Source organism: Notolabrus celidotus, chromosome 5 (assembly GCF_009762535.1).
Source record: "Notolabrus celidotus isolate fNotCel1 chromosome 5, fNotCel1.pri, whole genome shotgun sequence".
NCBI lineage: Eukaryota > Metazoa > Chordata > Actinopteri > Labriformes > Labridae > Notolabrus > Notolabrus celidotus.
The window spans coordinates 15,869,103-15,894,820 of NC_048276.1; the positions used below are offsets into that span (position 1 = coordinate 15,869,103).

Here is a 25,718-nt window from a genome sequence, read left to right on the forward strand (position 1 = left end):
TTCCCTGATATTGGTCATGTTTCACTTACGCTGAAACCTCTGTCAGGGTGAACACAGAGTGGGCACAGAGCAATTATTTCCATGCCTATATTAAGCCTGTTTTTGTTAATTCAGGCTAATATGACCTAGAAAACTAAAGTGTGTAATGATAAGCACAGCAGATTGTATCTACTCATACTTTTGGATTATTTTTGGTGACAAAACTTGAAGAATATTTCGCTAAACTTATATCAATTTATTTTCCCGATAATTACTTTAGTCCTGCTCTGACTTGATGAGATTATTAATTTAAGATGGGAAAGTGAGACTATGGTGGTTCACCTTACTCTGGTGTTATGGGAGTAATGATGAGCCATTATTGATCCTCTCTCTTGCTCCTACTCATGGAGGTCAAAGGTCAGCGCTCAGAGCTGGTACCATCGGGGCTCATTGCTTCAGACTGATGGCTTTCTAAAGGCAGAATAGACCCAGGTATACCTGGAGGATTTCTCTCAGTCTTTATTCTATCTTTGTCACAGTTTTGTATCTCACTACCACACTGACAAAATCCGGTGTTTACGGGTTATGCTTTACCCACTGTAACCAATTTAAGAACACCACTTTATTTATTAAAGTAGAGCTCTCCTACAAGCACCGTGCAGACAGACAGTGGAAAATAGATACAGCTCTGAGACATAAACTGAACAGAGTGAAGGGAACAAAAGAAAAAAATTGACCTTAGAGACTCAGAGCATGGCATGATTATTTCCAGCACCTGAGGAAAGTCTCCCCTCAGGGCTTGTCATGCACAGCAGGGTCTGGAAATGGGACCAAAAAGGAAACTGCTGAGCTGAAGTTGTGACACAGGAGCTAAAGTAGTCAGAGGAGTGCATGCTAAATTTAGGGTCATCATTTTCAGTAATTCAATCTGAAGGTGGTATGAAAGGAGGTAATTAAAACACTGATTGTAACAAATTTAAATTGTATTAAGTGCAAAGCATGCTTTTCATAATTTAGTTGAGAAACTATACGTCAGTCTTTTATATCTTGACAGGCACTTCTCTTCCTGCATCTGATTGCCTCTTGTAATGCAATACACCGTGCTTTGTCACATGTCACCAACGCCTCACTCACCTTTGTGTTTAATATAAAAGGTCAACACATTCCCTTGGCAGAGAACAGATGTGCTGTACACCATTAATCTATAAAGCCATACTCCAAAGTGCAAAAACATCCCCTTAACGGCACAGGGCTTTTTAAAATACTGATTAACCAAATATTTAAATTGTTAATTTTAATTAGTTGCAATTTGTTATCATGTTTAATTCCATTATTTTGAAATTCAAAACAGTTGTTAATTCCTTAAAAAAAATGAATAAAAAATGTTAAAACAAAAACATAACAATAAAATTAACAGCAATTAAAATAAATGACATTAAGCAAACATAATTATCAAAATATAATACATATTAAAATACAACACTGATAACTAAATAACATATTTGAAAATATTTGAACACCATATATTTGGTGATTACTAATGTAGAATTTACTCTGCCCATCTACCTGGTCTTTTCCAAGACACAGATTCACCTACTGGTCTTGCCTCAAATGAAATGGATTCTGTGTAACAATCCAATCCAGAACATCCCTCTTTGAACCATGGCAGCTTCAAATGGCCTATTCTGTCAAATACAGAGCATAATGCTGTGGCACTCATATAAATAAGTAGGAGTTCAAGTATAAAATTTGCAGCACATTTCAAGAAAATGCATACCAAAAAATGAAAACCTAGCTCTATTTTGAACTCATCTTTGGTTTCAGGCTTGCTCCAAGAAACAAACTGAAAGATACCTGAAATCGCAGTTATGAAGTTCAATTTAGTCTTAGTTTCATCCGCAGGTCTGTAGCGGTTAATACACAAATAGTGCTCTTTTGGCTTTTGTGATGTAGTTTCTGCTGACATCAGTCTGGGAAGCTGCACCTGTATGCTTAGCTTGCAATTGGTAACTAAGTGTCATTCAAAAGGGTAGTGTCTATTTTCCATTATGGAAGCAGCAAGAAGCAGTAAGAGGCTGCAGCAGCTTACCTGCTTGTGCCGATAAAGACAAAAAAAACAAAAAACAGGCATTGAAAAAATGGATTGATTAGCATTAGTTTCTGACTTCAGTAGCATCACGATAGATAGATAGATAGATAGATAGATAGATAGATAGATAGATAGATAGATAGATAGATAGATAGATAGATAGATACTTTATTCATCCCCAACAGGGGAAATTGGGGTGTCCAGCAGCATACAGTGTGTGCCATACACAACCAAGCACTCTCAAAGTCAAGCAGTCCAGTAAAAAACATCAACATAGTTGACGATTAATTTTCTATAGTGGTCTTTTTTTTCTATCCAAGTTGAGTAAATTTGATAAAATTACTAAAACAGAGCTTAGAGAGACGGCTCCCCAAAAATGGAAAGAAAAACCTCCAATTATCCAGGGGACTTTAAAACAATATGCCCCTTGAATTACAATAGATTTTTCTTTAAGATTCATTCACTATGTTAACTAAGTGTTTCTGGTATTTTTCTTTAATCTTCCCAGACTCTCTTGAGCTGTTTGTTGAAAAATAAATGCATCTAACAGATGCTGTATAATTGATGAAAATTAACAAAAGAAAAACGTTTCCTATTCACTTTCAATAACTGAGCCATAACAGCAGATTTAGGTTGGTATACCTTAAGTGATGCCTTCTTTTCTGCACATTTGAGCCTGATTTATATGTAAAATATTGATACAAATATTTCCTAAACATAAAACAAATTTAAAATTAAATTTTGCTTGGAAGTCTCATAACAATCTCAAAAGAAATATAGAAGGAAGAGTATTACGGTGAGTAAACTAAGTTGTAGGAGGCTGTTCCCTGAGCTGTCGCTAGGAGCTGTCCGCGGTGCTGAACCTCTCCGCCTGCTCTCTCCATGTGCCGCCTGCTCACACAGACACGAATCCTCTCACTGAGCGTCCAAATTAAACAGGGACCTCCGCGTTTCACTTGATTATTCTCAGCTGTCTTCACTCCGACAACATATACCGGAAGTGCAACAGCAAACCCCGCGGCTCTGCTCGCGTTCCGCGGACGTGAAAAATCATCGCTTTGCTTGTTTCTTTTGTTATTTTGAAGCACTGGAAGTATTCTTTGCCAACACGAGGACGTCTTTCTATTGCCTCGCGGAGAAGAGCACCCTCGACTTTAGTAGACATGTGTGTGAGACGGGACTGTCGATTCAAGAGCCTGTTGGCGGTTTTGATTCTTGCTGCTGCTGTGGTTGAAATCCATGGACAAGGTAAGGAACTTGGGTCGCATACGGACTTTGTGAGGGATTGTTTCGTGTACCAACAAACTATACGAGACAGGGGCAGAACTGAGTACCGGGCTGTGACACCAGGTTCACTTATGTCAGATCTACAAGTGTGCCTGTGGAGGTATTTGCACAGTTATAACATGGTTTATTCAATATCAACATCACAATCTGTTGGTTGAAATGTCCAATTTAAAGCTAAAGAAAGGGGAATACTACTGGTTTAAAAGTTAACCACAATCATTCAATTATGAATAACTTCATACAGAACAATTTTCTTCTCCAACCAGAGAGATAAATTTAATATTTAGATATAAATACAGGGCAAATAGATAAACAACACATATTTCTAAGTTGTTACATATTGCACCCAAACTTCAGTTATTCATATGTTATAGATTCCCACATTTTGCCACTGGGTGCTATGTATTAAAGATAAGTGACAAAGAAGTAAACTGTCAATCACAACATGAAGAACCTTTTTTATATCTCTCTAACTGCATAAACACAAACGCACACACATATGGCCACAGAGACAGCATGTAAACAACACATGGAGAGGAAATAAGACTTCAGGAGACATTCCCAAACTAAACAGAGCTCTGAACCATATTCAACCCTAATGTGATGAATCCTCCAGTGAGATGATTTGTTTGTTGAAATCCGGAGCAAACAGTCAGGAAGTGCTTGTGCTCAGGCACAGAGGTCTGTGTGACAGACGGTGCTCGGTAATAAGACTCTAATCCTCAGGAATTGCTGAAGATTATTGACCAAGCTGTTTGACACAGTTGAGTGCTTGTGGAAGGATTCATGCACAGTGGCCTTGTCCTAATTATTTCTCTATTGTACGTCCGCCCCCTCTTTATCATTCTGTGGGGCTATCTGGGTTTCAACTTGTCTGCACAGTTTCCCCCTTTATTTGGCAATCTCCTCTGGACTTAGACACGAACCATCTCCAGCAGTGCATGCAGACACAGTTTGCTTTTGCACGGTACATGCAATGGCTTGTAAATAATGAGAAAAAAAGTATCATGCAATGTATGTCTTCTAAAGAGTGCAAGCAAATGCTTCAGTGAGTAAATACCAACATCAGGACTTTTTTCTTGAGCTAAACTGAATCTTAGATAGAGAGTAAAAGTAAAAACTGTGGCTTTGATAGTTTTTCTATGCACAGGATAGAAAACACACTTCTTATTCTCAGTTAACACAAGTATCAGGTTATGTTGCAGCACAGTTCTTATTATCAGGTAAAACAATTTGAAGTACGCTGAATGCTTTTCTGCATTATTTCTCTATGAAGGCTTTTATGAAAGCTGTCTGTTGCATGTTGAAAACAAACACGTTTATGAGGGACAAACAATTGCGAAAAATGTAATGATTGTGAAAAGCAAATTCCCTTTGCCTGGGCTGTTTTAGTCATTACATCTCAGCTCATCCAAAAGCGAAGTGCAATTCTGGAAAACAATCTTTGAATCATCAAAACATCCCCTTATGAAATATCAAGAGCAGGAAAGGTACTGCCTGCTTTTCATAGAGTTCTATGACTGAACAGAAATTGGAAATTTATTTATTTGTAGTACAGCCTAACACCACTGGAACACTTTTTATATTGTCTGAATATTTTATGAACTTGTTTGAGAAAACACACACTCAGCACTGGAACATAAGTGCTTAGTAGTAAAAGGCGCATGAATTTATGATTGTTTTTTAGAGTCACAGAGTTGCACATATCCCAAGAGCACACCTGCCCTGTTCCCTGCTCTGCTCACAACTCCAGGGGGAAGGAAGACAATGCACAGGGAACTACTTTTAGAGCAAAATAAAATTAAACAGCTTCCATTAGTGAATTCTCTGCTGTTGCTCTGTCAGCAAATGTTGATGTCTGAGTGAATTCTCCAAGGTGGAAGGGCTTTATCAGTTGTTACGGTGATTTGCCTTTGTCAGAAGTTTGGGATGTTAGCAGACATTCGCAGAGATGAGGGAGGTTTTGTTGCATAAAAGTCTTTATGTTATTGTGAAGTTATTTCAATCCGTTATCTAGCGGGGAATACAAACACCCATTCATTCATCTCGCTGTCATGAGCACTGGAACAGAGACATCTTCAAACACAGGGACCACTGCCATTATTTCTTCGTCTGGACCATGTAAAATTTACATTATTGTACCACAGCCATTGCAATAAATGCAGCTTCATTATACTGTACTAGCTCACCTTAACTAATGGGCTATTTTACTTTAACATCCAAGTTGCATTTCTCCTCACACTTTCTATATCTATGTATTTAAGGTGCCAATTCAGGCTTCTTTCCTCCTTCAGGATTTATTTTACACTTCATGAATGAATCATTACATAACAAGTGACTCATTTCTAAATGTTGATCATGAGTTTTTGTACAGTAAAAGCAAGGGGATTGTCATAAAGTATTCAGGCACTTTGAAAAAGGTTGCATGTGCATCGTTTCAGTGCAGCTAGAATAGTCTCAGAGCATAAGTTCAAGGTATTCATGGTGACATGAATGTGGGAAAAAAATGACGCATCCAAATCTGCCTTTATTTTCCTTCTCGTGTGTTCATGACACTAGGTTTTTTGAGCTTGAAACTTTTCTTACCTTTCTTAACCAGTCAGAAAACAATACTAAAGCAGATAAACTAAAGCAATTTTACTCATTACAGCAAGCTTTTCATGCAAAGTGTTTCTTAGTGTGACTACATTTTTATAATCGACAATTTCTTTCATATGGTAAACATCAAATAAACAGCAAAACATGCAAATGACAAAAGCAAATGTAGCATGCAAGAAATAATTACCCACTGATTAAGTTGAAAAACATAATCATAGGACTGAAGGCACAAAGCCGAGGGGTGTGACAAATAATGCTGCTTCGCAAATTAATTGGTCATGCCCTCTATCCCTTTAATCTTTTTTTTTTTTTTTTTTTTTACATTTTACTAGAGCAGGTCATAGCAGAAGAGAGAGAGAGAGAGAGAGAGAGAGAGAGAGAGAGAGAGAGAGAGAGAGAGAGAGAGAGAGAGGAACTCTGAAGGATGATTGTTTAAATTCTGAACAGGACAACGCAGCTTTTTATGCACATCACCTTAAACTGCAAAAACAACAGAAAAAATCCAATAGACAGGCCTTAAATCTGTGCCATACTTTCTATGAGGCACTCTCATTTAGTTTGTCCTGCAGACCTAACGTAGAGTTGCGGGAATACCAAAGTGACTCAGTAGATTCTGTGTGGAGTTTTCTTTATTTTCTTATATTTACATTTCATGTTTGGCTTTTGTTGATCCTAAAAGACACACAAGACAAGCAGTTTGTGAGATTTCTGATCATTCTGCACTTGTCCCATATATGAGAACTGGGTTGGCCCACTGGTGGTCATATTGTCATGGCTGATTGGTGTGTAGATAACTCACTTTTTTTTAACTTATTTGTACTGTGCCAACTAATTTGTATCCTGTCTTACAACATAAATGTGTTTGTAAGAAAAGCACCAAAGCAAAATAAGCTATGATATCCATACTGCAACAAGTTATACAAAGAATTGAGTGACAGAATCACATGTATTTCATCAAATCAAAGTGAGAGCAATTGTTATGAACCTTCACTTGAATAGACAACCTGAAGGCAACAGCTTGAACTCATCAGAGGAAGTATCAGACGTCTTCATACTCTGACATGAAGTATGTTATGAGTTGTTACTTTCATTTCTCGTACAGAACTGGGTCAAGTCTGATTCTTGATAAGAAGGAACACAGTGTGTACATCCGATTTAGCTTCCTGCAGGTTTTCATCACCACATAAAAAAGCTACCACTCTAAATAAGTGTTTGCTTACAAAACTTAAAAATTACAAGTTACACTGTGCAAAAAGGTGCAATCATAGTTGGATTATGTAAACTATTCAAACTAGTGAAATAAAGCTCCAGCAAAAATACTTCTTTTTGTGTTGATTTTAGTGCCCTCTATGAAAAAAGAGATACCTCATATAACTTTGTAGATATTTTCCTCTACATGTGTAAGTCATGTTTTCTGACAAAACATAAAAATAAAATAAATACATGCTGCTTTTTTTAGCGGTCACTTACCGGGAATATTAGCTGACAGTGAAGGAGTTTTCCTTCATCCTGTTGTACATTCCCTGATTTAACACCCACCCCTTGCAGCAGTTATATACTTTAAAATTATGATATATATAGATATTGCTAATAAGCTTGTTTGCTTTTGTCAGTCATAAAGAGGCATCACACTTAGTTTCAGTGTGTTTCAGAACCAGGTAAATCCTCCTCACAGGAGCTTTAAATAAAACTTGATATTTCAAGCTAATCACTTATTCATTTAGAGAGGAGGGTTTTATTGGCGCTGAGGCCAAACTTGAAGTCTAACACAGTTTATTGACATTTAGCTGAGCCTGTTATCTTTTGCTAACACATAATCGCTGGCTCTTAAGAACATTTTGGAGTGATCTGGGGTTGGATAAAGGGATATTTTGAATATACTAATGCTGAATAAATTAGTTATGAGCTTTTAATTGGTTTCAAGAGTTTGTATGTGTGTAATTAAAATCATTATTGTTCGAGATCATGAGATTGTGTCTCCTCAGGCTGGTGAAGATTGACAAGATCTGTTAAATTTAGTTCTTTTTACTGCATATGTTTAGATTGTATAAAACAGCAATTTAGTATGCATGAAAGAAACTCCTTTCTACCTTAAATAAACAGGACAAAACTGAACTAAGAAAAACACTGTCAGAGACTAAGACCCTGCACTTGCACAGAGGGTGAGCATTTCTGTGGATTCTTGCTGTGACACCAGTTATCACAGCAGAATGAGGATAACTTCCTGTTTCAAAAAGACTTTTGTGTGTATTCATTCCACTCAGTAGTAAATGTCCCTTTTGTCTGACTAACACAACGGGTAACAACACAAGTTTTCTTTTTCACAGCATTACAGGTGTTGTTCATATTCAGAAATGTTAAAGTAAATTGCCAGGATCGCGGGATAAAAACAGCATATTTAGGGCAGATTGTTGCTTTGAGCCGTGCACTGGAAAAAAAATTGAACATCCTATAATTTCAGGGGAGGTAACAGAAATCATGCAACACCTGTTTGTTGGATTGCCAGTGATTAACTTCATCAAGGGCTATTCAGCATCTGTGTGCTGTCATAATTAGTTTAACTTTCCCAAGGCCTGTCAATGGTAAATTAGAGTCATTATGCCAGAATGCCCCTCTTCAAGGCTTGGCGCCTGCCTGCCTGCCTCAGCCCCTCTCTGTGCCTGTCTCGCTCTCTTTCACTGCCTCCTAGGTGGAACTCACAGCTTGGCTGAATGCGACTCATTTTCAGCTCTTCATGTGCAAATGCCTCTCTCGCTCCGTGAGAATGTTCTATGCATCCTAATTTGAGTCATTGCCTCATATATTTTCTTCCTCGAAAGTGTGGAGCTCTGTTTGTAAAAGGAAACGAGTATTTTTTTTGTGAGGATCATTCTGGATATCATCACAGATTTCTTGGCATGGTTTTCCCAACAGCTGGTTTTACCCTAAAGAAATAAAGCCTGGTGTTCTTACCAAAGCTGGCTGTACTTCAGCTGAATCTGATGTTCTGTTGAGAACTCAGATGTTGAGGACACAAAGTGGTTTGAGATACAGTTTACTTTGTTGCTGTGTGGTCAAAATGCAGCATCAGCTTTAAAAATGAGGACAACCAGCCATAATGTATAAATAGTGCAATAACTATGTTTTCAGATCAGTATCTATGTCAGGTGTTTTTCTTCCTCCTTGAATTATTTAACATTTTTCTGGTCAGTTGATGTTACAGTAAACTCAGACATGATTGTAGTTGGCATTTGTTCCAGAGAAAATAATTGAATGCTTTCAGTGTCCTGGTTTTGGGGCAAACATGGTTAACTTATTCTGTTCTAAATGTGCCACCTCTGTTTCCTCTTAAAATAGAATAAGATAAATATGGTAAGCATAATACATATTGGTTCATACTATTATTATTTTCTATAAATAAATGTTTTGTAAAACCTTTGAATGAAATACAAAAATATAAGTAGTCCATATTTTAGAATTAAACCACAATTAATATATAAAACAATTTTGTTTATTGAATGTTAAAAGAAGGGATGTGACATCACGATTGACAGCTCTGTTGACAAATGTGGGTGTAATGAGGGTAGGAATGGTGAGGGGAACAGTAACACACTAACATAAGAGTAATTGAACTTTCCAAAGCCGTGGGTGTCTGCTTCAAACCAACACAATAATCTATTCAACGGTGAAATATACTGACCTGAGGGATGTGTGATGTTTTGTCCATAAGTTGATTTAGTGTTTTGGATAGCTAAATGGACTTGACGTCAATACTGTGGCTTTATCAGCGAGATCGCCTCTGCGAATGGCTTTACTCCAAATTATATTAGTATTTTTTTTTAAATATACTACTTTTTCTCTTTTCCTTTTTCATGTTAAAAGCACAACAGAGTCTATTGAGATGTTATTTCGGCTTTCTTAATGCTAGGTTGACCAAAAAACAAGTTGAGTCAGCATTTTCAATATAGCAGCCGGGCGATAGGCTTCAAAACTCAGCTTCAGAAACAAATGGGTGACGTCCATGTATTATACAGTCTATGGTAGATTACATTATAGCAAGGAGACTAATAATTCTAACGGGTATATATTACAAGTTTGAGGCAAAAAGCAGGACACAAAGTGCCTACTGTCTGTAAAACATCTGGAAAAAGAAGCTACTGAAAAACTGCAGTTTGATGGGTCTCAGCAGGGCCTCATTAAATTAGATTAATATTAGCATGTTGTACTTATCATAAATGTTAACTCTTGTTAAGTGTGCTTGGCTTTCTCCGCTTCTTGTTGGATGGATCACATTCAACCTAATTTAAAGCTGTGCAATCAAAGGCAAAAACAATCATGTTGATAAAGTTAACTTGAAACAAAGAAAAAAAAGAAACTCTGTAAGGATGAATAGGCTATTTACCTTTCCTTGGATATGCTCGCAGTAGCACTGCATGCTGACAAGTTAACTTTACATTTACTCAAAGCTTCATATCCATCAGTTAGAATCCTTCAGTCTGACTCGGTTAAAGTGTTTAAAAAATAGTTGTACAAGTTAGTGTGTCCTTGTCTTGAGGACTTTGAATTAATGATGAAAGGACTGTCACATCAGTTTTGCTGGTTGGACTGTTTGATTTTTTTGGTAGTCTTTCTAAATAAGATTAGTTCAACTAGTTCATTTGTAATTCTAAAAACTTGCAAATGCTTCATGTTGAATTAACTGGATTTGAAATTTTATAATCACTGTCCTTGCTCAGGTATTAAAGAGCAAGCTGCAGCTTTAAAACAACATTTTTGAAGCTCTTGAGGTAGCTGAATTAGCTGAAGGACTCACAGCTCTCTGTATCACTGATTGTGAAAAAGTGTAATCAAATGTTTAAACCCATCTTAAAAAAAAGATGTTTTTGTATATCAATAAATCATTGTATGCGTAGTAAACGGATGATGTGCAACACGTGATTGTGTCTCGGGTTTGTTTTTTAGGACCTGATTGTGAGTTTGGAGAGTTTGGAGCAACAATACTTTGCTTATCAAGCAGACCTTTCTCTTTTATCATGGCCCATCCTGTTAGTTTAATTGGTATGACAGTTTGGTTGGACTTAAAATGGGTTATTGCGTTTGGATAATGATATGAGAGCTTTCTCTAACAGCCTCTGTTTTGTATCAACACAATCATCTCTTCAGAGATTTAAAGTAACAGGTTTACAATGACACTGTCAACACATATCTTCAGAGAGACAGAGACAGAAATTTCCTCTGGACTGAAAGCAGACACCCAGAGGCGCTCTACTTATAAAATCTCCCTCTTAAACCCAACGATGGGGGCAGGACTTCCAACATGGAGGGCAATGATCTAAGAAACTGTGCCTCGCCAAATTGGTGGCAAACACATTTAATTTATTCTTTCAGAGCAACCCCCTGGCAAAAACCCTCACTGAAGTGATGTGTACCACTTCGTCAAGGCAGTATGTTGCTGGTTCACTTCTACCTGCTTTGCCTTTGGCCCTGTGCCTTATCGATCCACTGAAAAAAAGAGTCAGCACGGTTAACCTCCCCCAGGCCAAGCCTCCTTTCGGCACCTTTCACGCTCCGCCTGGCCATGTACACACCTCCCTAATCAGGAGTGGCGTGTATTGCGGCTGCAGTGGGGATGGCTCTCCGAAACGATTAGGCCCAGGGACAGCTCCAGCTCTCTTCCCCTCTTCTCCACGCCACATCCCATCTAGAAAGCATTTCATCTGTGGCTGTGGAAAGGCTTATGTGGTGTTTGAGAGTGCGGTGTGAAAAGCAGCAGGTAATAGGCTGTGTAATGTGTTTGGGGGAGTAGTTTTTTAGTATTCACAGTTAGTGCTGACCTCTGGCAGGCTGAGCCACCCCCACAGTAATTTCCTCTGAAAAGATGTAATTGAATTCATCAGGATGAGTAAACATATTATAAGTAGCAGAGAAGATAACAATGTTGTGGATAGATCAAGGAAGGGGATAGTCGCTCTACGAGTAATTGGAAATAGTCAAAGACAAACACGAGCTAAGAACGTGTGTAGGGCGCAAGGAGAGTCATTGCATGTACTGTATAGGTGCAGCTAGTCTGCCTTTTTCTCCAACATTCTTTAATACCTATCTTGATTTTATTCCTAGAGTAGAGTACATTTTGGATTTATGACAAGCTAACCACTAGACCACCTACGGCACTGCCTCCTCTCTTTAGGAATTACTCCCCACTGAAATGGATTACAGGTTTTCACTGTTTAAAAGAAATGGATATAACCTTTGGTTTCAAAAGTAAGGTGCCTTAAACCTGAATTTTCTCTACTGGCCAGCAGAGGGCAGCTCCTCTGTTGAAAAAGAAAGTAACATTTTACAAAAACTGACAGGAAAACGAGGCTATGTATCAGTTCATTTATCACCTTCGCCAACATTTTCCCATTAAGTTTTAAAGTGTCAGTCACAAAGCTATGTCCTTGCAGAATTACATTTACATTTGCACAGAATTTGGTAAATTATGGTCCCATTTAGAGATACGTAGATTATAAATCAGGACATGGCTAGCCATGACTGACACCTTGCTTCCATGGCTGCCTGTCAACCAGGACAGAGACTCTAAAATACGTATCCACCCTGTGTTCTAAATATGATCACTTGTGGTTTTTAAAAATCCAAGAGGGTAACGGCCAAAGTGCCAGACTACAGGCTGCAAAAGTCACGTGAAGTGGTGAAAGGGAGAAGACAAGGAGGCGACATCCACTTCCCATACACAGTCTTCGATCAAAGGTTAATATGAAGCCAAGTATCACAGGAACCCATTCATGTCAAAGCATTCTGTACAGCCAATGTCCTTCATCAAGAGGATCAAAACACATAGATGGGGGCTGTAACGTGACCATGAGCCTTGTTCTTTGTTGTGGGATGTATTGAAGCTATGGTCTTCCACAGGACGTTGTGGATAGTTTAAAGGTTCAAACACTGATCGCCATCTTCAAGATATTGAACATTTTCAGTGCATGAAACTGTTGGGTGGTCAGGCAGTTGTCCGTCAATCACAAGGCCCGCCTCAGCCTCCTTTTCTCTTGTGGTAATGGAGAGCTAGCTCATTGTGGTCCCTCTCATCTGTCAAAGCAGTGAGCCTTTAGAAAAGAACGCTGGTCCTTATGAATGGATTACTTAGAAGGGTACAGCTGGAGCTCAGTGAGACTGTGTTATTGATTGCTGGACTAGAGCTTTTAGTGGGAAAGCTGGTCTGTACATTTCTGACATTTCTTGACAGTGTGGAATACATGGTATAGTGGAGTTTTGTAGTTTCATATTGACAGAGGAAGTGCTTTCAAAACCAAACAATGTAGTGTTACTCTGTGTAATAGCTATTTGTACCCCTTTTTCTACACAATTCAGTTTGTGGAAAAAAATTACTCAATATGATGAATCACACCGACTTTGAAGATCCTCTCTAGCAGAACCATAAAGCTGACAATATTTATAGTGTAATACCTGGAAAACTATTGAAGGTATTACTATGAGAGCTCCTCAGAGGAATTTTCAGGTTGTGCCAATTTTGGCGCCCCCTGTGTACAAAGCAGGACCTCTAATCTATTGTTTTGACTGGTACATGTGAAGTAGTGATTATTTATTCAAACAAAGAATTTCACTCTGTTTTAATTAAACAGCCAAAATTATGAAACACAGATACGCTGGTTAAATAACTACATGCTTTCATTTACCTGCACCTGAGTTCAATTACCTGAAGCCTTAGCTTAATGCACACTTCAAACCAAGGCTCAACCTGGTGTTCACAGCTGCTATCACTTTAACATACAACCTTGTTTTGGGCATCATACACAGATCTAATAGAAACAACAATTTTGGCTCCAACAATGCAGCAGGGCTTGTCTGCTTGGGGGTCATAAAGAGATTGCACTATGATTTCAGTCTGTAACATAGCATCTGAAAAATTACTCACAGTAGCTTTACTAGATTACTAGATACTAGATACAGATAATCATTGTTTTTAAATGTCAAGACAGAATGACCAAAGTAAAATTATTTTTTTTCCTGTAGTGTAGTGGCACCATAAGGTTTAAATCTCTCTGTTTACTGTGAACATGTCATAGTGTTAAGCCATCTAATAAACAGAGAAGATGAAAATGATTTACATTATTGCTGCAAAACACCATTATGTAAGAATGTCGGTGTGTCATTGTGAACAAATTGTAATGGGATATTCCTTATTGCATTTGTATTACTGATTTCCAATTTTTATTGAGAGGTCTGACTGAGATATTTTCTGTGTGGTTGAGATTTTTATCTGCCTTTTTGTAAGGCCATTGTCACCTCCTGGAAACAGAAAGCTTCAGTATGTATTTAGTTGGTGTCTGTGTAGATGTTTGATTTGTTTGATTTAATGTATTTCACTTACACCTCTTGATCGCCTTGGCTGATTTGCTGAACTAAAGATGCATAAATTGACAAGTTTTATAGATTTATATTCCCTATAGAGACTATTGGCATTACATTTTAGTGATATCTATGATCTCTACTAATGATCCCTGCAGCTTGATTTTGAACCGCATCCTTTACTCTAATATTATATACTAATATTTTATACAAATATTTTATCACAGCCTCTGACTCCAAAAGATGAATCGGATAAAAAAAGAACTGTATTGAATTTCTTATTTAACCCAGGAATCACTTCTTTAACATTGCCCAGTGGCTTAGGGGAGGAGTATGTATTCAGTCTGGCTATGTGTGCTTCAAAGGATTAACTGTGAATTATGAAGGCAGACAGAGAAAAGGAATCCTGATAGTGGGGGATCATCTGTAGCAAAGACTGGACATTGCGTTTTTACACCGTTTACACACGGTAAAGAAAAATTTTGAGGAGAGGAGAATTAAATCTTAATGGTTTATATTTTTCCAAAATGGAAATGACCATGTGTTAAGATTATTACTGTCAAATAATTCCGATATTAGTCAGTCATCAATGGTGAACAGGGCAAGTTTACTGTAATCCAACAGGCAACAAACCCATGTCACATTTGATTAATTTATAATTTTCAAAATCTCTTTAGGTTAATTTTATGTAAGTTATCAGTAAGACTATATTAAGTGTGTTATACATGGCTAATACACTCAACTACTAACAGACAAATCCCTTAATATAATTATGGAATTCAGACACAACAAGGGCAAATCACCTGATTGAAAAGACAGGCCTAAGATGTAAATAGAGTAGAGTTTAATCTGATTATAGACATTATCAGATCATTATGTCCAGATTCAGCCCCGTCTATAGATTTCTGGGCTGCTCAGGGGTGCTATCATCACATAATAGAACCTAATAGACAGCACCCAACCTTTCGCCTGCTGTTGAAGAGATGATCGATTAATTGAATTATAGATTAAATCTTGAACTTGAGTTACCACTTCAACCTATGGATCGGCAGCCTCTTTAAAATGTGATATTCTGCTGTGTAGAAGCCCCTGACATACATGTGAACCTATCGAGCCAGTTATGTATTGAATCATCATGTTCTTCTTCATGCATTGTTTAGTATAAATGATGTAAGTATACTATATGGAGGATCAGGCCCAGAGGGTGAAATCACTAGGTTGCGTATTGTATGTTGCGTTATTCAGTACTAAGAATTAGAAAGAACAAAAACAAATAGTCTCAAAAGTCAAAAGCAGTTGTCACACTTTTGAAGTAAATTTTGACATCAAGACACCAAGGAGCAGGCTGAGTCAGAGGACTCAATGTAACAAAAACTTTACTGTAACTTGCAAGAGAGGAAAAAAATAAATTCTCACAGTTAAAAAGTAACAACAGGAAACAAACAGGCAGGCCATCAAGAAGGTTAAAATGCAAGGGAGGTTGGAAGATATGCAATCTGACAACAGGTTGTCGAGAGGGAGCAGTGGTAAAGAAACCTCTAAAACTATTGTTTACATGTGAAAGCTATAGTGATTCTAAAAAATATAATTGCTAAACTTCCTTTTGTTTACGTAACCTTCAGGATTCTGCCATTGATTTATATTTGGTAAGTTTATACTTATTAGCTAGAAGATGAATACTAATACCCTGGAAGCCAGTATGTTAATTATGAAGCTACATTCTGGACTTATTTTAGCATTCAGATTGGAACCAGAGTTAGGAGCTAGCTTTATTATATTAACGGTTAATTAATAAGCCTTTGCCCTGAAAAAACTACCTTAATGACATTTTATTTCATGTACTTTCATGTGCAGAAATGTGAAAATGGGTGGTCGTGGTTTTACAGAGGGAAACATCCTGTTTTGGCTAGGCTAAGTGAACACTGCTGGCTCTGGCTCTATAACTACCGTATGGACATAAGATTGATACTAATCACATCACTGGTTTACACAAATGAGAAACCATCTTTAATCTTGCAATTGTAGCTGTTGAATATTTATCTTCAGACAACAATAAACAAGGCCTGAGTTCAGTCCAACTGGAGTAACAGGGTCATTTTGGTGTCATCCTCAGCAGAATTTACAGCAGCACGAGCACAAATAAGCTTGAACAAGACAACTGTACAACAGAAGAACCTTTCGTATCCTAGCAAGGGATGTTCCAAAGAGACTAATTTCTGACATTTTTAAACAGTAATTTAATTTAAATTAGTCCAAAGATAAGAAAACACTTAAAAATAAAATATTTAGCACAATTTATTCAACACAGCGAGATATATGATCATACGACTGTATTTCCATTTTCCAGGTCAAAATACTGCCAAACCGCACTACATAGGCCAACTGTCATCTGTGCTCTGCATTATGGAATCATGGCAGTGGCCAATAGCAGGAGATACAGCCCATTCAAGCTACAACTTATACACAACGTAAGAATGGCATTTAAGGTGTACAGAGAATGTTAACACTCTGTTCAACCAACAAGTAATTCTAGTGCCGACTAGTGAGGGTGACGAAAGTAGCTATGTAATTGACTAAATGCACATATCCCTTATCCCAGCATACGTATTCAAGGGCAAAACTTTCAAAGTCAGATTCTTACCATTATGACATGAAATGAATCGGTTTCAATGACCTAATGGTTTTCTTTATAGTTGGCATGGACTAATAACCTTGAAAACCCCAGTGAATGCCATTAATACACCCACAATTTATCCTTTTTAACAGATGACTTGAAAGCTAGCCTCCTGTGTTTTTAAGATGTTTTATTTGCAAGCAGCCTTGAGAAAAGGAGTGAAAATATTCAGTGTAAGATCATCAAGGGCATGTTTTGTTTGTCCATGTTGCTACAAATCAGTCAGAGTTTTTTTCTCTATTGTACATGTAAAGCTTGGCTACATTAGTGTTTTTCATCAGGACAAAAATGAATTTGTGTCACATGTGGAAGGGTGAAAATAACGACCGTGCTAGGCACACCTGGACACTGAGTTGCTGTCTGTACACACAGGGCGAGGTTGATTCTTACATTTGTTGTTTTCAAAAGTGTCCCTGTTTTTGCCCTAAAACTGAATGTAGAGAACGTCTTTGAAAGATGTATAGCAGGGCTGTTTAATTACACATTAACTGGGCCAGACTTGAGGACCAGGACAATTAGGCTGCCTGGACATTTCCTGTAGCATTCTGAATATTTTTTTCTGCTTTTGCTAAAGGCAAACTTCAAATAAATGCAAATCGATGCAGTACAATGAAAAAAAGTATTATTGTTTCGCACTAGAAATAAAGGACTTTTGGTCACTGTCAGAAAATCACACATATATGTGGTGTATATATGGTATGATGTGAGAATATACTGTACAGGCTAGAAATGTTTATTTGATATGTAGTTTATAAGTAAGTTTATGACAATAACCCTTTCTATTTCCCAGAAAGGACCCCTTATCTGATGAATTAAACCACTGACCTTCATTTGACAAGGATTTTAGATAATTTTATCTCTGTGAATGAAACTATTACCTAAAGTGTAATATTATGTCATGGTGTTACTTAAAGATAAAAATACTATACTGGGAATATGTTGTTCTACTCTTAATGGAAGTGATCAGTACATGATTGGCTACTATCCATGTCTGATCTGATCTAGGATCAGTGATGGGTTGCCGAGTGATCACAAGTGACTTCAATATACAGGACAAGGGGCCTCCTGTACAGGACATATCAATTTATTTTACTTTTCTTTAAATTTACTGCTACTCACTCTTTGCAGATAATGCATATTTACTTTGCATTTGGAGTTGGCAGTAAACAAAATAAACACTTTGCAGTCCAGGCAGAGTTAAGCTACTGGTTTCAACTCCCTATTTCTTCACTATTTTTTTCGCTTTAGTGTGGAAACTACTTACTAAATATTAATTTAGTAACTAACTTTAGTAATTTAAATATAAAATGTAACTTACTAAATATTAATTGAATGTTTTGAGCACAATTACTTCTGTGAGTTCTGATTGGTACTTTGCAAGTGCAACTCTTGACAAAGATAGAAATTAAGTAAGAGGACTGACTTGCAAGCTACTTACATGCTCATGCACACTGTTTGTGCTTTCAGTTTTGTTTCCATGGATTCATGGTTAGGTTGGGGCAACATGGAGGTTACCTGCAGGCCAGGTTCACCCCGGGGCTGCCAACTGAATGTATGGCATCAAAAGCTATAGGTTTCACCAAGAGTAGCCTAAGATCTTTGGCAAGAACTGTGAGGTTTTTACGTCATGGTACGTACACCAGCTCAACTTAGGTAGCAGGGGATAAACAAGTTAACAAGGATTCTGCTGAAAGAGGGGCAGATGGGGAATCTTTTCCCCTTCAGTTCATATCAAGGCAAACATTTTGTCAATAATATTATCAAGAGTGGTTGAGAAATAAATGAAGGTGAGCAAGCCCAGAAACAACATCCCTGAAAATGTTCATATTTATCTGTGCTTTCATTTGGTGCATATGAAGGGACCCTGACTAGGCAAATGTCATGTTATTTCATGCCAACAAAATAAGGAGGACAGTCGGTAAATAGCCTGTCAATGTCAGTGACCCTCCCCGCTTCATGCTGACAGGTTTGTGTTTAGCTGAACTTATTGTACATCCCTGTCAAAGCACTTCCATCCACAGGGTAAACAAATCTAGGCATGGTTTTAGCCAAGCTGGAAAAAAAATCTCATCACAAAAGTGCCCCACTCGGCTCCACTGCAATTACCTTCTGTAAATGAAGCTCAGTCTGTCCTGTGAATCGCTCACCCTCTGTGCAGGCGCTTTGCACATACTCCGTGTCAACAAAGCAGCACGGGCCTCTGTTTGGAAGGTGCGAGGAGGCTGTTTACCTTTGTTGCGGTGTGGATTGATGAGGTGGCTGAGGCGGAGGCGGGGGGGGGGCACGATGTGAATAGTTGGCGCATTACTTTGGAAAGAGGTGTCTCCCCCCTCAGAGGCGGCTAACTGAGTTTGACAAAGCTGTTTCTGCTGAGAGGCTGCAGGGACGCTCCCTGGCCGCGCTCCAGGAGCTCCGGCTCAGCGTGCGGATGCACATTTGAGGCAGTGATGAAAGGTAATGCAGAGACAAAAGGGAGGAGGCGGCTCTGGCTAATGTAGTTTAAGTAGTGTAAGTCAGCCTAAAGTGTATTTGATGTTTTAGTCGCAAGAAGGGAGTACCAAACAAGATAAAGCTCAGTTTGACTTCCAGGGAGCTTTATTAGATGTTTGACTTCAGGTCTGTGTCAGTGATATTTTCTACATCGATCATTTTTTCTGACTCATAGTGGAATTCTAGACAAGTCACTACAGGATTTCACTCCAATATCTTACAAACATCATAAAAAAATCTTAGCCCAGAGAAAAATACACAAGTTTAATTAAAAGCTGAAAAAGATTGGTTCCCAGTCAGCCCTGTTTTTGCTCGGGAAAGTTGATATCTGTGTCTGTCCTCTGGCTACAATAGACTCCCTTTGAATCTGTCTTTCTGGTATTAGATTGTTGATCAGTTCTGCTTCTGCTGTTATGGGATTCCCTACTTAGATGGCGTGGAGCCATGCCTATGGCTTTTATAAGGGACAAACCACTACAGCTCCAACTGGCAGGGACAATTGGATTTAACATCTGCTGTGATTTTGGAGTCATTTCATTCTGCAGCCTTTGCTTTCATTGTCTGTATGAGCGCTGCCTCTCTCAGTGTCCTGTGCCATCAGTAATGGTGCTCAGTGGTCCACCCCTCGTTCTGTTTTTCACCTTTTACACCCTGACAAAGTTAACTACGGGTTTCTTTCATATTTACTGCACTCAGCTGTAAATGAAAGCAGAGATAAGAGCACAGGTTCAAGCCAACTGGATTTGTCACTCTTTAATCCAGTGGGGTTTGCAGGCTCACACTTCATTTCACAGCAGCAGAAAAAGAGCACAAGTTCAACACATACAAAATGTTTGCAAATTTACTTTCCCACTCATTTGCTTTTACAAATTGTGGCTTGCTAAACAGGGAAGGTTTTCAGCAGTGTTGTCAGTAACACGTTACGCATTACTGTAACTCCACTACTACTTGTAGTAACTTGTGGGGTATCTACTCTATGGATTCACTAATGCTGTTAAAAAAATAAAGCAATTCAAAATGACCCTATATTTGTTACTTTGCATCAAACAGCTGACAGCTACATAAGATTGATCATTTAACCCTGCTGGTGAGGTTATGCCTACATCAGCACAGTTGCATCCTTGGAGGAAGAATATCTTGCGCTGTAAACACACACAGCGGTTGATGATCATACAGGCGTAAGCTGTCTGTCCACCAGCATTATTTTTCCCTCCTGGAGATAGAGGACAAAAATGTTGTGGTGAGTGATAGTCTGCGAAGGAAGGAAACTTGGTCCACAAGTATTTCTCATCTCACGAGGTACCAAACCGAACAACACGCTTCTACTAAACAAGTCAACAGAGGGCTCTGCGCTGCAAAAATCAGTGACCCAGGTACTGCACATGTCAGCTCAGCAGACCAAGACAGAGTCACTCCATCTAATCACCACCAACTCCACAATCTGTTAGCCTGGAAGGACTAAACAGACTGATGCAGGGTATGTTGTTAGTAAGCACACCACAACTTTTTAGAAAGTCCTGTTAGTGGAAAAAAGTAATTAAGTATTGAAATCTGTGTTGAAATAAGCAGGGTAAAAGCTAGTAAGCTGATGGTACAATATGACACAATGTAACATTATTATGTATTCAAGGTCAGGAGAGTGAAATGACTATATAAAGCATGCCAGTTCTGTTAAAACCATTGAATTGACTCGTCTTTCCAGCAAATATTATTAACAGCAAAGAAGAAATAATGAAACCCAAAACAGACTCAGATCAATAAGACGGCAAGACAATGTAATTAATTATAAAAAGAAACATCCTGATCTCAAGTTAATATTTGGCATTTCCATTCCTAGTCACTGAGTGAACCCACAAAAGAAACCCTTTGTTGATGTGCTGTTGATTACCTTAAAACTGACACTACATTTAGGGCCCATTTAGTTTTGTATTTGTTATTTAAACAAACAACAAAAACCATCATCATGAACATTTTAAAACAAGCTTGTGGCAGCAATATAGAGTTATTTTATCTGAGGCTCTCCTCCTGGCAGAGGTTTCAGATATTAGAATGTACTTTTTTAAATAATAAGTCAGTCTTAATACTGATGGGCTTTTTTCTGTAAGTCATTTAGGCTTCAGTTTTAGTTTTGGTCTGTTTCATAAGCAGCTAAAACCTACTGGCAGCAGCTTTAACCGTCCTGCTATGTTGTGGGTCAAACTGACCCTTTTTAAAGTCTATTTTAGGCAATATATGCCTTCTAAACCAGCTAAATACAGCATAAAAATCTGGGCAGCATGTGACAGAAGAGTTGTCGTGTTTCATTTATTAACATCACTTCAAAAAAAAAAAAAAAAGAATTCAAAATGTAAAATAAAATAAACAAAAATCTATGTCATGAAAAACTGTTGTATTTATATTTAGGGCTTTCCAATGTACATTAAAAAGAGTTTTAACATTAATTTTAATGAAAAACAATTGAGGTATCCTCATTGAACCATGATCTGTGAGAATTAAAGAACACCAATGGACTAAATCTTGATTTAAATGGTTAGTGAGTTAAAAATTAGGTTTAAAAAAATGTGTATTGGGATTTTTTGTGGTTTTGACACTTTTGGATAATTGAATATGCCCCGGGTCAAATTGACCCAGGAACATTATTGCTGTTCCAAAGAAACGAACATAACAGGAGGGTTAAGAAACACATTTCTCCCATCCCGATTTGAATTTCCAGAATCTTATTGGCAGAGACACAGGTGGACAGAAGTAGCACAGAGGTGTCATATTCACCCTTTTCTTTGACTCATGAACAGATCTGCAGAATAGGCGTGTTTTAATAGATCCTAGGGGAGACAAAAAAAGTCAGGTTGTTTCCATGGTAATATGAGTGAGGACCGTTTCACTTGTAGAGAGAGAAATCCCATGAAGAAACTTTTCTTGAAATAAGGTGAACACAGACAATGGCAGAAACAGTGGGGAAGCTTCAGTCCTCGAAATTAGACATCCCATGAAGGCTGAACAATGGAGTGGAATAATAGTAAAAACAATAATCCAGCGTGAAAAAAAAGAGTGTATTGTTGGAAGGGAGCGGCACAAGGCGGTACAAAAGAAAAGGGTCAATGCAGGAATACACATACCACACTAATAGACAGCTCTGCCATTAGGCAAATGGATGTGGAAAGGCACTTGGGTATGTTTTCTCTTTGTCTCGGGCCTTCTGAGGATTTGGTGAGCTCGGAGACAAACCGCCCCTTGATGTGAAAGCTCAGAATCAGGGAGAAGATAGATCAAAGCCTGCTCCTTCTCTGTGAGATGCTTCCATCAGTGTCGGGAACATTGAGCGTAGGAAGGGAAGATAAAGGAGGAGAAGAGAGGGCAAAGTTTGTGCGAGTGTGTCTGTGTACCCGGAGTGTGTAATTAGGGCGGTTTTGTGGTTAATGTGTAGGGATGGAGACGGATTGGCTCAAAAAATATCCTTCTGTCTTGGTCTCATTGCCTCGGTCACACAAGCTTTGGAGACCATGTCGGATAGTGTGACACAAAACAGGCCCTTTTAATTGATGTGTAGGAGTGAAGACTGGAAAATGCAGTGTTGAAAGTCAAGCTTTGACTTATTCTGACTCCCAACTTGTCAAACATGGCAGCTTGGTCCACGGCCCTGAGATTCAATATGTGATGATCTAGGTACCAAGCTATCAACAGTTGTGAATTGCTGCAAAATTTAAAATGAAGATAGAGAACACCAATGTGCTTGGTATTTTATAATTTTTGGTTATGCAGTTTTAGGGGGATAAAAATTGTGAAACGGTCGTAGTTTAGTAAGGTTTAGGCAAAATCTACTTGGATTAGGAACCAAAAGATGTTGTTTAGGTTTGTGAAAAAGATCACTGTTTTTCATTGTAGATTGTACACATATTCTACTGTAACTTTGGGCCTTAGTCAGTCATTGGACAAAATTGTTCTAATTTTTCTCTCCCATATGACACCCCTGCGTAGGAGAGCTAAAGCAGTGCATTGAATGATAAATGTATCTATCTACATTACATAAATAATGGGGAAGTCAATATCTTCAAGAGAAGTCAAGATCAACTTATTTTAACTTTATTTGAACTAGGTTCAGTTCAGTTTAAATTGAAGCATCTATTAGTGGCAACAACACTGAGCAATGAATTGATTTGAAACCATTTCCCCCCCAAAAACTCAAATTGCCTCAACTTTACCAAGACTGTATAAAAAAAACTTTTGGGATTAATTTTATATTAACGCAAAGCTTCAGACCCTTGCAGGTTGGAAGCTGTGTCCTGTGTTCGGTTAATGATTAAGCAGAAAGCTGTCCTTCTGGCCTTTACTTGAAACACTTCCTGTGAGAGAAGCTTCTTAAATTAATTATGTTTGCTTAATGAATAATTAAGCCAAGGGAAAGATAATTTGGTGTTGCGCAGCGAGCCCGACCATTGTGCATGTAGAGGAAGCTGCGCTGCCTGGATGATTTCACATTGGGAGTGTGAAATGAGAATTAGCAAACAATTTGACTCCTGTTCTTGCCTTCACCATGACTAGAACATCACCGCTGATTATGTCTTGACAAGTGTCAATACTGCACGCCTGCTTGTTAGCTCTGCCAGAGACAGGTTGCTCATGAGGTACCATCATTATGGTTTTGAAATGAGACGTATCGATTCACAGTTTGAATGAAAGCAGATAACAAATGCTATTGTGTCACGTTGTATTGTCACAGTCAGTTAAAAAGAAGTTGAAGCACGGCGGTAATGACAGCAGACATAAACAGACGTTAATAGCTCCTTTTCGGTGGAGGTGAGACACTGAGGATAGAGATAAGGCCATGAGAGAAGACTTTTAATTATCCAAGTCACGCTAGGTGCTAGAGAAATAATACATGAGAGCCAGTGGTGCAAGTTTTATAAGGATAACACACAATCCTCACAATACAGTTTCCCATGTAGCTGCATACCAAGAGTTGGACCCATTAAAAAAGAACACATATCAACATATAGAGCCTGTATTGGAGCAAATTGAGTAATTAATGTAGTTCATTTGAAGAGTAAAGACTTTTTCAGGGTGTCGTCATCCAGTGGTCAATGAATTAAGTAATTTTTGCTCTTAAAATGTATCGACAAACTAAGCAAATATAAAAATGAAGAGATTCTGCAGCAGGTTGATCTTTCATGGAAGACCAAGATTAGTGTCCCAGGTGAAACCAAACATCCATGTCTATTTATTTATACTGTGGCAACCAATGGTGCTGTACCCTATGCCTGCTTTTGCTCTCCACATTGACTGTTTTTCCTGCATAGGTCAAAGCGTCCTTAAACCTGATTGGTCAATATCACTCCAGTACAAAACGTACGGCTAACAGGAACCAGATCACTCCCCAGATTATGAGTACAGATTCTGCTCTTTATGTAATCTTTGAATAGAGATTAGCGCAGGAGCAGCCTGTTCAGAAATCTCTGTCCCAGAGCTTTAAATGACATAACAGCTCACCACAATAAATTTCTTAACATGATGTATTTAGTATAGTTTACATACATAGTATAATATAACTTGCAGGAATAGCACAGTTTACATCACTAACATACTCTAAACTCAGACCTTTTCGTTTACCAAACTAACTTTATCTGCCACGTTGAGGCAAACTCAGAATATCTTAAATGTTTCTTGTATGTATGCAATTTTACTGTTTAATTTTCACCAAGTTGTGGATTTAAGGTGTAAGCTTAAATCAATATTAAAAAGTACAAAAGAGTTGGTTGCAATTATTGATAGTTAATAACAAAACTTTACCCCTCACTTATTTTGTATTACGGGTGGGTGCGAGGTCTCCCCGATAAAGACATCTAACTTATGGTTTGTTTCCACCAAGCGGTCTGGTATGGATCAGTACAGTTTGGTACGGGTCGGATCGGTAACAGCCAACCGTGCCCTACTTGGTGGGCGGCGTGTAATCCAGATGCCGATAGCTGCGTCAGCTACGTAAGAGCGTGACGTCATGGCAGCGCGACACAGTGTACCCCGCTAATAAGTGCAACAAAGAAGAAAAACGAGAGGAAAGTCTGCACCTCCACGGTCAACCATAGAACGCTGTTTTTTGATGCCATTTTCCAAACAAAAAAAGTTATCTTCCCGAAGTGCACTGAAAATTTAAACATGGCGGGGTTATGTGTCATTCTTTATTACCGCTGTCGCATGGGAAGTGACGATTCTTTCGACCTATCAACGGACTGCAGTATTTCTAGCTCCGCCTTCTGGGGTCAG

General features: G+C 38.3%; 1 protein-coding gene across 2 annotated transcripts in view; it reads left to right on the top strand.

Moving 5' to 3' along the window:
- Positions 1-2,942: 2,942 nt before the first annotated feature.
- The window catches only part of LOC117813365 (seizure protein 6 homolog), a 140,398-nt gene continuing 117,622 nt past the window's right edge, over positions 2,943-25,718 (top strand). The window contains exon 1 of one of the 2 annotated variants that reach the window (XM_034684543.1): positions 2,943-3,316. In XM_034684543.1, coding sequence (XP_034540434.1) covers positions 3,232-3,316 — 85 coding nt within the window. In that variant the 5' untranslated portion in view covers positions 2,943-3,231. The remainder of the gene's footprint in view (positions 3,317-25,718) is intronic. The other variant, XM_034684542.1, reaches the window with a different exon arrangement.